At 35.3% G+C, this 15664-nt stretch overlaps 1 protein-coding gene across 3 annotated transcripts in view; it reads right to left on the reverse strand.

Moving 5' to 3' along the window:
- Positions 1–548: 548 nt before the first annotated feature.
- LOC131068322 (galactomannan galactosyltransferase 1) overlaps positions 549–15664 on the reverse strand; it is a 72213-nt gene continuing 57097 nt past the window's right edge. Inside the window, exons 3-4 of one of the 3 annotated variants that reach the window (XM_058003496.2) lie at positions 5510–5773; positions 549–1360 (exon numbers count right to left, since the gene is read on the reverse strand). In XM_058003496.2, coding sequence (XP_057859479.2) covers positions 1236–1360; positions 5510–5773 — 389 coding nt within the window. In that variant the 3' untranslated portion in view covers positions 549–1235. Of the gene's footprint in view, positions 1361–5509; positions 5774–9924; positions 10402–15664 lie in introns of those variants that run through there. The other 2 variants (XM_058003497.2, XM_058003498.2) reach the window with 2 other exon arrangements.

The raw sequence follows: 15664 nt of genomic DNA on the forward strand, positions 1-15664 counted from the left end.
TAAAATTAGTTTTGGTTGACCAATATATTCAAGAAGAGAATAAAGCTATATAGTTGACAAAAAGTGCAATGATGAATGCCTTGAACTTTGAATTAGAAATTCCTTGCATATCTTCTATCAGATCCATGCAAGGCTTCCCCAAAGCAAAATCGAAAACTATGTGAGTTTGAGCTATAAACACGTTGTGGAGTTCCAAAACAAAAACAAAAAATAATACGATAACATTCCTTTCTGTTCATTCACATTCTATCCAAAATTGAGTCGATTGTGTTCATCCATTGAGGAGATAAATTCTTTATATTGTACGTATATTCAGATCTTCAGCCTCAATAAAAATATAAGCCATATTTTCAAATCAAGCAAGCAAATGAAAGGGGATCATTTGTTTATAAATGCAAGAACATGCATAATTTTAAGTTTAGAGTCGAACATGTTAAAGTGAACTCGCCAACATACAGCTATTTTTTTATGGACTTCAAAAACTTTCAGATTAACAAACGGTTACATTTCCCACGACTGATCAACTACTTCCAAAAAAAAAAATCAGAAATGAGAACTAATAGTTGAGCACAATTCAAAATAATGTTATTTACGAGATATGAGGAAACAGAGACTTTTGATAATGGCCTATGCTTACCTTCTACTGTAGTCACCATTTTACAACCAAACATGGCTTGCTTGTCAAATGTTGAACAATTTCCAAGGAACCCAAGATGAGCTAGCAATGTGCAACTTGGTGTAAGAAGTTTTTGACAACAAAATATCCACCAAGGATTGTGACTGTCAAATATTCAACAGATCCTAATGCAAGATAGACTTGTAATAATTTAGTTTGACCCTAACATCAAAGTTTTACAATAAAAATGTGACATTCTAATCAAGTAGAGAAATTATTGAGGAATCGTGTTCAAACTTACAAGTGTGTAAAAATAATCATAATGGTTGAGAAGAGGCCGAATCTTGTATTTCCTAAAATTGTTGCATCTTTCCTAACTAGAAACAAATTCCTTTAGGATGCCTTTTTTCCCAAAGTAACCCTCATATGCTCTTTTATAAATAATAAAGAACCTTCATCAAAATGACTAATCATACATCTTGATATGGAAGCTCACAGCATTATGCTTCCCTCAACAACAGCAGTAAGAAAAATGATTACATTTTGTTGGATTTACATCCAATCAAAAATATATATGCTTAAGTAATTTAAAAAGGAAGCAGAAAACAATTGCATATGCCTACATCATTTTGTCCTTGACTAAGGCATTCTCAACCTCAAGATCTCTAAGAATTTTCTTTATCCACTTCTTCTTGTCATCCAAACCTGCTAAATGAACCATAAAGTCCCCTTTCGAGTAGGTACCTACAAAATATTATTAAATTGCTTCAATTGTAGGCAAGTAGGTCAAGGAAGAAATAGAATGTTTAGAAGAATATTTGTACACCAATCGATCAATTAAAAAATAATCCTAACAAAAAGGCATAAATAAGGCATTGATGATCATAGCAAGTACAATAACAACATTTAAAATGTAATCAAATTCGAGATTGAGATTCCAAATATATGCTTCCATATATTAAGTTCGAGATTTGGTATAAAAAAAAAATTAATCCCCCAAGAGCAGACATGTCATTGAGTGGAAAAAAGTTGTTTGAATAAGGGTCAAGTGAGAGAGCTGGATTCAACGGACAGGTAGGAAGATGGAAAGGACATAGATGAAGAGAGCAAATATGATACAAAGGATGAAAAGAACAACAATTGGGGTGAAGAGGACGGGGCAAGTTTCCCCCACATCTCTAGTTTTAAGCCCGACACTTGGCATGCAAGTGACAAGGTTTATTGTCTAATCCTGCTGTTGTGTCCAAGGAAGGTATTGCTTCAGCTAAGGAGAGATGGACTTCTGCCTCCTCTAGCTCAAGCAAGGATATTCTTCATTCCCTTGGTCCTTTGTGTGCAAGAGGGTGCTCCAACATTGTTCTTGTGCAAGCTCTACCTCCTAAGTCATGTACAATAGTTTGGTAATTGTCTAAAGGGATTAGTTTAATCCTTTTTGGCTATGAGGAGGGCAATGTTGGTGATCCTAATACGCATTGTCTTAGTGGGGGGAGTTCCCTATTTAAGGTGGGGATTTGCAAGTGTCACCTTGTAACGATAACACAAATTTGATGCCTAGTCCTAAGTGTAAGAAGCTGGTGTCTATTATAGTTTTGGACTTGTGACTTGGTGCCAATGTTGTTGCTAGGAAGTCTTGAGGGGATGCTATAGAGGAAAAGTTCTCTTCCCTTGGTTTTGGACGGGGTTTGTAAGCCAATTGTGATCAATATCCTTGATTATGTTGTGGAAACATCTTCATCCAAGCTAAGAAATGCCCTCGTTAGGAAGTTTTTGGGGAATTGGACTCAAAGAAAATGGAGGCTTAATGGACAGATTGATATCTTAGCTATGCCCACAAGTTTCTTGTTGATTTCTTTCGCCAATCATGAAGATTGTGCTCCAACTGTCTTATCTAGACCATGGTTCCTTGGCAAAGCTAGGTTGTTCCTCAAGAAGTGGCATTCGAGCTTTGATACTTTCCTGAAGCTGCCTGTTTGGAGAAGGCTTGCAAGCAGTCTGTTACAGTTGGTCTTGACTCAAGCAAGAGGTTGGGATCAAAGGAAAGGCCCTCATCATGCCCCTTATTTCCTCCTAATTCATGTTTTGCTGCAAAGAATGGGAATTCCACCAAGAAGAAAATGTGTATCAGGTCAATGCATGGGGATATGATAAGGATCTAGAGAACCCTAAAAAACTTTAACTTCATGTCACCTTGAACTTGTCAGTCCTTAATTTTCATTGGTGGATGTTTTGCCATCTGTCCGTTGGTTCCAATCTACCTTCTGAGGTGTTGTTTGTTAGTTGTAAGATTAAAGCCTTGTTGCTGTTTATCTCTTTTTGCCATTTTGATTCTTGTTGGAATTCTTTGTTACGTTTGCCTTGTTCTTTGTAAAAGGGTTGAGGCCCTTTCAAAACAAAACCCTATTTATCCTTTATCAAAACAATGCTTCCATTTAGGAAAACGCAATGAAAGAATTTGTGTTAAAAAATGGCTATTTTTCCTTGCAGAGAGTATACTAAATACCAAAACAACTGTGTGATTAATTAGGATAGTGAAATCATATATTTAGATTTAAAGGTATATTAATGAAACAAAACAACATGATGATTTGGAATGTGGTGAATGGTGCCAAACTTTCACCAACTACTGGAAGAATGATTCCATCTTCCATCAGCATCTCTTTGTTCTCTATTGTTCATAATTGTAAAAAGATGATGTTCGAGGCAAAACCAGAAAGATCATTTTAGCTTTACATATCTAATCAGATATGTCTAGTATTCCATATGACCATCATATAAAGAAAAACGCTGGTTCAGTCTTTTGACATCAATAGTACTCTTTCTATGAGTGGAATGTTTCCATGTCCCTTTTGATGCTCTCAACATTATTTTTATAAAGCACATTAGATCTAGTTATCTGAGGTATCCTTCACCCGATTGTCCTAAAATCTGGGTCAAATATTGAACCTTAGTTTTCTGCCAAGAATCTTCCAAGTAATGTTGAAACCGAGCCCAGATCCTCTCCTGTTTTGAAAAGGATAGAATCACCTGTTTAAATCTAGAATTTTGTTCAGCACAGTGAACATGGAGCAATCATTAGGCAGACAAGCAATCTGATCTTATAAGAGCTGCTGCTAATAGCCTAATACTGATACTTAGGATTCAGGACAATAGTACCAGTAGAAGATTTAACTGCTCTTAAAAAAGTAGGCTGCGCTCCATGACAATAGATTTAACAATTGCAATGGATAATGGCATTAGTTTAACATGAAAAACTGTCAATTACACTTTATCTGTTACTCTTAAAAGTTAAAAATAAAGGCACTGTTTGAAATAAGGAATTGAGCAACGATGAGTGAAAATTGACTTTTCTGTAATTTTAGAATTATGTCCAAGATAATAGGTACAATTGTCATGGACCAAGTGCTCAAACTATGATTATTAAATAAATCTATTGGTAATTTGTATGTCAACTCATGTCATACCTCAATTTAGCTCTAATGTTTCTTAATATGATGAATGCCTTATCATATAAATTTGAAAATTTTCTGTACTTTGAAATTTTCTTTATTTTATCGCCATCCCCTAAAGAAGACATCCTATCCCCTACCATCCCAGAAACACATTCCCCTGTTTCCTGTAATCCCCATTCTGGAAACTTGGTGGAACATCATCATGCAGCTCTCTGAAGGGTTTTACTTCTACCATCAAATATTTATATGGGAACATTGGAGAAAGAAAGAAACAGGGAAAATGTGCAGGCAGCTTCAGCAGATGATTTTGCAGCTGAAGGATATATGACAAAATCTATTCTGATTTGTGTTATCTTTGACATCCATGGCTGACATAAAGGTCTTAGAGGCTTCCATGATAGAGTAGTTTCATCAAACAAATGCCCAGATTAGTGTTCAGGCTTTACAAGCACCTAAGCCAAATCTCAAATCACCTGCCTTGTCTAAACTACTATTCCATATGCCCTCCTCAAGTGTTTCTGTGAAAATGGTTGTTGTAAACTCCACATTCTCATAGCTCTCTAATCTGATATAAGTCAGCAGCTGAATCAAGATCAATATCTAGAAATGGATGCTCTTCTACAATTTATTCAAGACAACATTCCCTTAAGTCAGATCTAGTGGCTAGCTGGAAACAAATAGTTTTGTGTGCTATTTTGTTAATCATCTTGTATTCAAATATTCAGTATAGCATATGCTGAAGCTTAGGAGTTGGGATACTAGACTACTGCTGTCAAATTTTTTGTCAAGTTTTGTTAATGTTCAATTTTGGTTATGTTCATAATCCTATTGAATTAATGTGTTCACTATTGACCCCCAGGGTCTAGATCAATTTGTAAGTTATTGAAAGACACAAATATTGGTTGTGTGTTCAAAGTCAAACCCTGCAATACCACTCAGGGTAGGGCTAGCCTCTTGCTTGAGAGTTATAGTGGATGAGTAGTTGATTGGCTTCGTGCAATAGAGTTTGCTACTGATTCTCCAGTTACCAAGCGTGTGCGTGTGTTTGATTATATTCACTAGTGACTTATTCAAAGAAAACTTTTTTCATGTAAGCCCTTCTTAGCTGGGGTTTTAGCAGTCTCTGAAAAGGTTTGCTATTTTGTACAATTTTCATATATTAAAATAATTTCTATATTTTCCCTATAAAAACACATTTGAGCCCCCAAAACATTCTAAATTGAGAGTTCTAACATGGCAAGAAAGATCAGCATAGGAACAATATGGAGATCACATAGCTCAAGACCACATCAAGGGCATGCCTTCCAAAAAGAAAATGATCGATAGGTAAACCAAATGAAAACAACATATATGATATTTGAATTTGTGATTCCAACTCAAAAGAAAAGACACCAGAGACAAATTTTGAAAAGATTTAGATGTGTAATTGCACAATACATCTCACCTTTCCAAACAGTTCTTGTCAAGGTCATTAACCGGTGGCTACTTTTCCATGAAGGTGTCCAAAGGTAAGAATTGAAAATACATTGCATTTCTGGTATGTAAACATTCTGCTTCATTTCATCAACAGGCATGTTTTTGATTAAGTGTTTCAAAGCATCATTATCTCCACTTTTACTTTCCCCAAAGGGGCGAATAAAGCTAGTTTGATTCCACCACAAATCCAAAAATTCCATGCTCCATTCAGAGTTGCGGAAAAAGAACATGCCTGCACTAATATCAAATTCTGTATTAATGAGGCCATCAAGACATGTTACATACTAGGAGAAAAAAAATGTTATCATATTTTCACACAGATTTAATATATCATGAATTTGATCTGTCACATATTGTTCTGATAAATAACAGTTTGATCTTAAATTTCAATCTCAAATTATATTTCTTGCATGAAAGTTTGTAGTTGTTACATTGACCTTAATGTTAAATCTTAGTCAATAACTTTATGGATTCCGTGTCCTTGTCTAGGATGTGGCAAATATTAATTCTATTGTAGTGTTATTCCATAAAAATATATCATTCCACATACACCTTAGATGAATTTCAACTGCCTCTACCAGAAGATAAATTAATAACTAATTGGACCAAAACCAATAAAATACTTGAGCCACATGCTTCTCATCTGAAATCAAGGAAATTAGGTTCAATTCCTCCTAAGAAAGGAGGAAATAACAAACACGTTAAGGTTTTCTTATAGAGTATGTTGTAAACCTTTAGTCATGTCTGGTGAATTTTTCAGTCTTGAATAGTTGTGGTGATCTTAGTTTTCACTTATTTAATAATAGTCAAGTAAGACGGTATATTTCTTCACTCATATTATTACTTCACAACAATACATCCTTCCATACACAACATCCAAGACTTTCAGAAGCCCCTACTAAGATATGAAAATTTTAGTAAATTGGACCAAAACCAGTTAAAATATTGAAGTCACTTTTTCCCCACCTTAAGGAAGGGAAACTGAGGACAATTCCTCCAAAGAAATGAAGAAATGATAAAGACATTGAGTGCTTCTCATGTAACATGTTTTAAACCTTACCGCTGTCAAGCAAGTTTGTTCTAGTAGCACTTACATTTCTTTGACTACTTAAAAAGTTACCTTTTTTTTAATGTGTAAGGGCATTATATTTAAAAATCAAAAAGAACAGAACAAATAAGTTGCAAATAAGGGGCAACTCAATTACAATTGCAAAATTTGAGCTGTCTATCAACCAAATCAAAAAGTATTTCTTTGAGAATTCAATTAGCTAGCAGCACTACAAAGTTCAAGATATCCAATGCAACTATGCAAAGCTATAGAAGCAGCTTTAAAATACATCCTAAACAATACTACAAAGATCTATAAGAAAAACATATCTATTGTTAGAATATAAGGAAGCCCTGTTTAAGTTGCATGCAAAAACTGGGAGAGTTCTTTGAATCTTCTAATGGTGAACATTGTAATGTTCCCAGTAAATTTTGAGTGTTGAGATACTACTATATTTCTGATTACGCACAGTATGAATTGCAATTTCATCAACACAGTCTATAACAGCAATCAATGTGGAAAATATAAAATATGGAACCTGATTTGGTTAAAACACAGTGACTGAGAGAGTATGTCTACTGAAGGTGTAACAAACTGGAGTTGCAGTATTGATGCAATACGTTACAGCCACTTCAACATTTAATTTCCATCATATTCAGATCAAAGAGTGTCTACTTATTGATAGTAATGAACAGCAGATCATGCAATCAATACTGTCAATTTGCAAATCTGAACTTAGCTGTAATTATGTAGTTTTATTTTTTATGTAATCTGCTTGGTAGAACTGCTGCTGTGATCCCCCTCTCCTGTGATGGCTCAGAGTCTAATAGAATGCAAGTAAATGTTCAGATCTTTGATCCAAACAGCAGCGAGGATGCAGCCAGCAGGACTGGCGATTTCTACCTGTGTATAATCAATGGTAACCCAATATGTGGTGCTGTCAATTCCACCCAACTAATTGTTCTGGATCCTAATTAGGAGTGGTGCTTCCAATATAATTACAGTGGACTATGCTGCACTTAGGATTTGTTGCTGGTTCAATTTTGCAGTCCGTGGTGATGTGTCCTACTCTCAAATCTGTCCTCCAATCCAGCAGAACATACAATTATTTTGATTAGATTTACTGCACAAATGGATAGATCCAGTTGGTAGTTATTTTACCATGGCAGAATGATAAGTCAGTAATCACCTAATGTGGAAATCTGGTTGATCAAATGACTGAGAGGACTGGAAATCAACAAATCACGTAACTGATGCACGATTGCCATGTGTTTGAAACCAGGGAATTCAAAAAACTCTCCCAACAGTTTAGATATTCTTCAGCGGTGATCTTTGAAAGGGAGCTGTGGTAGTGGTAGTGGTGATATTTTCACAAGAGGAAAGAGGGACTAGTTGCCCTGAAAGGTCGGGGATAGCTGCAAAAATGTTCAGTATGCAAGCATGGTATGTAGCAGAGTCCTCCATTGCCTAATTTTTCTATGCACATGCCATCCCATTTCATGTAGCACGTTCTCTTTACCTCAAACAAATGTTCAAAATGTAGCTTTTACCGGTCCCTCTCATTTAATCCCCCACCCTTCCAGAACATAAACAACACACTCCCCTCTTTCACAAAGAATATTCTAAGGTGAGTTTGATCATGGAGAACATGAAGCAAACTCAAATTGAGACAGGTTGCTCTATTTACATGGATGGAGGACCAATATTAGACAACAGCCACTCATCAACATCATAGTCACATGTACAGCTAATTTTCTTCGAGCTATTGATTGTTTAAAGATAAACAAGGATGAGAACTTCTAATTTCATATTTTGAGAGAGGCCATAGAGAAAGTTGGGACCTCAAATGTTGTACAGGTGGTCACTAATTGAACACGTGTATACAAATTACTTGGCACAACGATGGAGAGTGCTTACGGGCACATCTTTTGGATCTTGAGTTGTACTTGTGCATTGAACAATGAATTGAAAGACACAAGTGAGATAAGATTGGGTTCAACAAGTGATGGCAAAACGTAAAGACATTCAAATGTTTATTTGCATTTTTGCAACTCTCACACTTTACTCTCTTCAAGAATTTTTCAAAAAAAATCCTCAAACCTATGGAGACTAGGTATGCCAATTATTTCATTATGTTAGAGAAGATACTTAAGTTGCAAGAGCCTCTATAGTTGATGATTAAATCAAAGTGAAGCAGATGGCCTACTACAAACACTACTAAAGGAAAGCATATCAAACAAAAGATCATTGATGATGCTTGGTAATCTACTGTAAGGTAAGGAATTGCTGATTTTAATAAATTGTTAACTTATTATTAAATTTCTGACATTATCATTTTTAATTTTCTAACTTGTCATTTGATTTTGAACTTTATTCTTTTTTTTAAATTTTGTTTGCAAATATGTTTGATCCTTATCTCACCAATTGTAGATGTCATTAGATATGCTGATACAAACTCTCCTAGTCTTTGAGAGGTATATGAGACATTTGACAGCATGCTTGGGTGGATGAAGCAAGCAATTTGTAATTGGGATCCAAATTTTAGGATTATATACTTAGCATATTAAGCCCATTGTGATGTGAGGGTGGAACACTATGAACACCTTGCTTCATATGGTAGCCTTTGCTCTAATCCCAAATGGTATGCACCAAAGGCTAGGAGTTGCCTACATCTGATGAAAAAGAAGTCAAAGAAGGGTTAGTGAAAGCCCAATGAAAGATGTATTCAAGTGAGGAGTTGACTAGACTTTACTCTCAATGGCTTGCCTTTACTATCTTCACAATTCAACATTCAACAAACCAAAGGCAAAGATCTTCTTACATTAGCTCAAACTGAACCTTGTGGATGGTGGACATGGCATGGCAAGGTTACACCAAAGTTGATGCTGCTTGCCATTCACAACATTTCTTGGGATGCTATCAAATAAGGGCTCAAAAGAAACTATAGGCCTAATAACTTCATATTCAACACTGTTAGTATTTTGAAACTTTGAAACATTCCTTGTGTTTATAGGTGCACCATTACTCATGCGGTTGCATTGTTTTGATTTTGAACAAATTCTGAATCACCCCTTTATATGGTCCACAACATACAACAAGCTTATAGCTTTGCATTTTTCTTGAAAAACATGTTTCTATATGGAATGACACATGGTTTTGGTATACCTCTACAAATTTTTTAACTTAAAAGTCTATGATAACCCTTATTGGAGCACATTAACATAGACAACTGCAAATATCACTAATTATGAAAAATGAATCTACAGTATATGGTACATGCCAATTAAAGAACTGAAACTTTTCAAACTTCAAAAACTTTCCATCTCCACTATATGGCACACACCCATATATGCCAATGTGTGCCTTTTGTCTAAAACCTACTCTACTTAAGGAGTACCCAGTTCATGGATATCACATTCTCATTCCTTAGGATACATTTTAAGTTACTTTTTCATTGATTTCCCTCCATTCTTCACCATGTCAAGTGCTTCAAAAGCTTTAATCATTGACCCTACAAAGATCCAAATGCAAGACAACAAAACAACATAAACAAACAGTACAAAAACGCAGCCTCTTGATTCAACAAAGGGATGAGGGTTTAGCTTGTAATTTGGCATGATACAAAAAAAATTGTATGGGAATATGTTCAATCTAGTTTGATTCTTGTGTTGTACTTATTTTTTCTAGTCTTATCTTTTAGCTAGAAAGAGTGAGCATTTGGTAGCTGTTGTAAGTCATTTCTTTTAAAGTCAAAAGACTATCAAAAAATCTTTTGTCTTATGTAGAAGTGTTGATTAGCCTTGTGTCCAAACCTGCGAGCCAAAAGACAACAGCTTTCTTTAGTTAGTTTGTCTTTCTCACTCAAAACCCTAGAATTATCTTGTGCATATTTTAAAACTCTAAAGTTCATCTCCATATGTTCTAGGTTTATTTTAGTGCCTGTTTTCCATGTGAGCTTCCCATTCTAATTTAAAGAAAGGGTTATCTTTAACATATTATACTGTTGTGTTATCCTTGTAGACAACTAAATTCACCACTATCTATTATTAATGGTACACATTAATTCATCCTAACTAATTCTCTAACATCACATTGATTAATGAGTTAATTGCACCATATCATCACATTTCATTAGCTAATTAATCATTTAGTTAATTCTGTCTTAATGATATAATTCCCCTCTTTATCTACTCACATCACTTCATAATTACTTTATAATTTATCATTATTAATTAATTAATTTCTAAATAATTGCATTTAATTATATAAAAAATTAATTAGTTATCCTCTCAACATGCCATTTTTAAAAGTCAATCTCTTCTACTCATTCAATCATGCAAGTTTTTAATTCTCTAAATTTTGCTTGCATATTCCTAAATAGAACAAATCAAATAAACCAAAACTCATACAAATCAGTGAATTAGTCTTAACCATTCATCTCCTCATTCAAAAACCTATAAATCTACCTCTCCTTTCAGAGATCCATCAAAGGAGTCTTTATCTCTGAATCATCTTGCATCCATCAATCACAAATATACGTTGCGAAAATCTTGCATGATCGTTCGAGCATCCACACTACATTACAACACAAACAAATTCACTTGTTAACTCAATTGAAAGTTTGCACAGCATTTAAAGTTTGATTTTGATTAAGTTTTGATTTCATTTATTATTGCTCTAAATTCTTGCTCACATTTTGGCATGCCTATGGGACCCATTGATTCTGATCTAATCTTAACTTTGAAAGCTTGTTATCTTGATTTGACAGGCTCTGCAAGTAGGGTTTGATTGAATAATTACAAGTTGTTGGAGTAATTAGGACATTTATCTAATTATTTATTAATTAGGTCCTTTAATTGCTTTTTCACTTAAGCTAAACTTAGGTGCTTTTTTATCTAGAGTTTTCTATTTTGCTTTTCTAACTGTAATTGAGCTTAATTTAGCTCCTACTTTGCATTGATTTAGTTCTCCTAATTTTAGCATTAGGGTTTGCACCTAGGATTTCATTCATCCTTTATAAAGATTCATGCATTCATTGTAATTGTATCTCCAATATTGTTTTGTGCAATAATACAGAATCCTTCGGTTGTTATAAAGTATACAATCTTTGCTTAATCTCTTTGGTGTGATAGGTGTTTTGTTTGCAGATGATTCTTGACCCCTGTGGTTGATCATCAACTTCTACATGGTATCAGAGCTTTTCTATCAAGTTCCTATCTGCATGCCTAAGGGATCCAACCTGGGGTAGATTTTCTATGCACTTTGGGCTCAAACGAATATCGCCATCACATCTATAGTGTCAAAAAACCCTAATATCGACTTTTGTTTTATCAAAATTGGAGCACTTGAAATGTTGTGACAAACTAGCTAAGGGCACAAAAATCGAGGCAAGATACAAGGTAGCTGTCAAATCTAGGCACCTAGGGGTGAAACGGAGATCACCATCGCGCTCAAATGGCCCAAAAACCTATAAATTGCCTATCCAAACACTAAAATCTGAGCTGGAAGAAATTTTGACCAAATTTTTGTGGTTTGACTACATGCTATGAAATTCTGCACATGTGTGGATCCATACAGATCTGTAGAGGTACGGATTCCAAAAAGGCAAGTCAACAAAATTTTAACGCAAGCATTTTTTTTTTAAATTTCATTGAAACTTATATCAAAAAAATCAAATTTAAGAGGCCAACGGGGGGTTTAGAACCTTAAAAAGTAAACAAAGGGTACATTAGTACCATCTTATAGGCCTGCATAGACATTGACAATGCTGGCATCAGAAAATCACATGGCCAGCCCTAAATTTGGCAGGCCCCACTAAATTTAGCGCCATTCTAAATTTAACAAACCTCTTCTATTTTTGGCTTCCAAACCCTAAAGAGCAGTAGTTGGTTCTTTGGCGATAATTTCATCACACAAAATCGAAATCGAGCAAACGAGATATCATTGAAAAGCTAATTCAAGCACCGATCTGATTTTGCAAGTGGTTTGATCAGATTCTGCACCAATTTTTCGTACCAGGCCTCCAAAGTCGGACTTCATTTTTTCACTTCCAGGGCCATTACTTGAGCAAAATTGCAAATAGACTCCGTTTTTCGACTTCCGCACATCATTAGAAAGCTCTGAAAGTCTTCTATTCAGATCTGCAATTAATTTTTCCAGAATATTCACAGGGTACTCAATGATCTCAGTTTTTGTCATTTCTCAATTTTGTGATTTCTCAGCTTATACAAGTGCAAAAGGATTCATTTTTCTTGCTATGTGGGGGTAGAATCATCATCTTTTAGATTCCTATATTGCTCTAACTCTAGCCTAATGGTGGATCCTTCTATTGAGAAACTCACCCCTCACAACTATCATAGCTAGAAGACTTCAATGATCAGTTTGCTTCGGCCCAAGGGTTTATGGTGTTGTTTAGATTAGACCCAGTACAACTTGACTAGTGAGTTTGAGAACATTTAGCATACAGACAAGACAGATCAGGCTATGGGTTTGATTGGCCTACATGTTTCAGACAGTCTCCAGTAACATATTGATTCCTACACCACTGCTAGGGCTATGTGGCTCAAATTTGAGCAAATTTTTGGGGTGTTTCATGCACTTCATCTTGATAGGGTGGTACCGCATAGTACCAACCCCTTGTCACCACCATATGGCAATGATAGGGTGGTCAATCCTGATGGCCCATGCCTTGCCAATTTATACACTAGCCAACAAGGGGTAAACTTGCCCACCATTACTCACCATTCTACTACCTCCAACACTCGCCTTGCTACCTACTTGCCACCAACCACCACATCTATAAGCGAAACCACACACAAGCCACCAACCAATGGCCAGGCCCATCACCCCTATCTCCAATGCACTTTTAAATGATGAGGGTCATTTTCAAACAGCCATACAAAGGCATTTTTTCAAGCATTTTTTTACAAAAGGTGAAATTTCCTGCTCTTCATAATGATATAGCTTGTTTGTTCTCAAGACCATAAACATTGCAAAAACTTTCTTATTGCTACTTACTTTTGCATGCAACCACTATCACATAACAAAGACTTGATTTTCAAAATACTACTATTTGTGTGTAAGATTGCTTTTCCAAGATTTTATTTGATTTTATTGTGATTTGACCATGTTCTCCTTTTGCACCTGAATGCAATCTTAAAGATGAAAAACAATCTCTTCACTTGTGTATCCCAAGGGTAGTTCATGTAAGCTCTCCTCTTGCACTTTGTGTGATCTAAAAGATCAAAAGCAACTATTCCTTTTTTCTCTTTTTAGAGGGTTTAGCAACTTGAATTTCATCACCAACTGTTGGCCCAAACCCCATGTTTTGGCAGGGCATGTGAATTCAAGGTACATCTCAAGGAAGAAATTATTATTTTTGGTGTGGCTCCAACAAGAGGCTCAAGTGAAGAGAGCACTTTGACCCCAATCACATGCCTTCAACAAGCTCCTCCCTAATTTCAAAGACTTGGGCCTTGAGTATGTGAGGCATATCAAGGATTCCCCTAGATAATCCAATTCAAGCTTAGCTTATGAGCCTTTCAGTTGTTTGGTCTTTGTGATGTATTGATAAGCAATTAGCCTTGGAAAATTACTCACACTGTACTTTGAAAATGGGATAATAGTCCACATATGCTCTCCCCCCATGCCTTAAGGGAAGTTACACCATATGACAAGCTATCCCTTAGGCCACAATCAATCATCTATTTGTCATCCTCATGCCAACCTTGACAAGGGAAATGCCATTGTAGCACAAGAAACTTTGCACCACTTGTCTAAATTCCCTATTAATAAGAAACTAGATACATTAGCCTCCTATTCAAGTCCTTCATCGTCTAAACCATCACAATGTAACCCATTATCCAATCAACAATTCTATAACCTATCAAATCAACCATCTAATCCTACCTTATCCAAACAGTCTCCAAAGGATTTTCTTCAACAATTATTAGCAAGGAATAAATATAAAAGGATAAAGTTGAGAAGTTGTGTCTTACTCTTTCTCAATTGCCATCATCCTTTAGCAATTATAAGCATGTTGTTAGCAATGAAGTTACTTCATCAAACCATATTTAGATTGTTCAAGTCCCTCTTAACATTCACATCTCCAAAAATCAACCAATGCAGGAAGCTAAACAACTACATTTCATGAGATCCATACTATCCATAAGATTTGAGATCCCTAATATCTATAAGACTATAAGATCAATTGATATTCCACTAATTAACATAGGAGATTAAAGGACTAAATTCAAGATCTTATTGAACAAGGGGATGTTCAAGTAAAATTATATACATCCATCTTGTCAAAAAAGCAATTAATGATATGTCAAGAACTCGTTCCAAACATGACCAACCTTTCTCACAACTAAGTCAAGGCCAAAACATCAAAGCTAATTCCATTCATTGTATAACAAAACTCAAAGATCAAGAGACCAAACCAATCCTATCCATCATCCAATAGCTCCCTCTTCCCATGGTGAGACTATTGCTCTCATTGTGCACATAAATAAGCAAATTGACCACATCCAACATATTGACAATCAAATTGTAGTTGAAATTGATCACATTGAGCATAGTGACAATCAAGTTGTACTTGCTATTGATCACACTAAACATATGGTTTAAGAAAGTCACACTTGATCCCAAGAAGCATACACATCATCAAGTTACAAAAATCATTAACAAGGAGCAAGCACCAACATCCAATCAAGCCAGTCTCATCACCTCTATCAAACCTAGTTTCCTTGTAATTGAGAAAATTGTGAATTCTAATAGTTCTTGGCAGCATATTAATGGACTAGTATCATGTTTCCATAGCAACAAGAATCCTATCACAAAGAAAATACGTCAAATCATAAGCTACAAAGGGAAGGGTTTGGGCCTTCATGAGCAAGGAATCCTAGAACTTATATCGGTTTATGCAAATCATTAACATCAAGGCATTGGATACAAATCTTCTACAAAACAATCTAACATTGTTTGAGACACTTCGATGATATCTAAGGTAACTTCATCCAATGTCAACATTGAAAGAGAGTCCATCCATAACACCTATGAAAATCTTGTTGACAT

Source organism: Cryptomeria japonica, chromosome 11 (genome assembly GCF_030272615.1).
Source record: "Cryptomeria japonica chromosome 11, Sugi_1.0, whole genome shotgun sequence".
NCBI classification, from domain to species: Eukaryota; Viridiplantae; Streptophyta; class Pinopsida; order Cupressales; family Cupressaceae; genus Cryptomeria; species Cryptomeria japonica.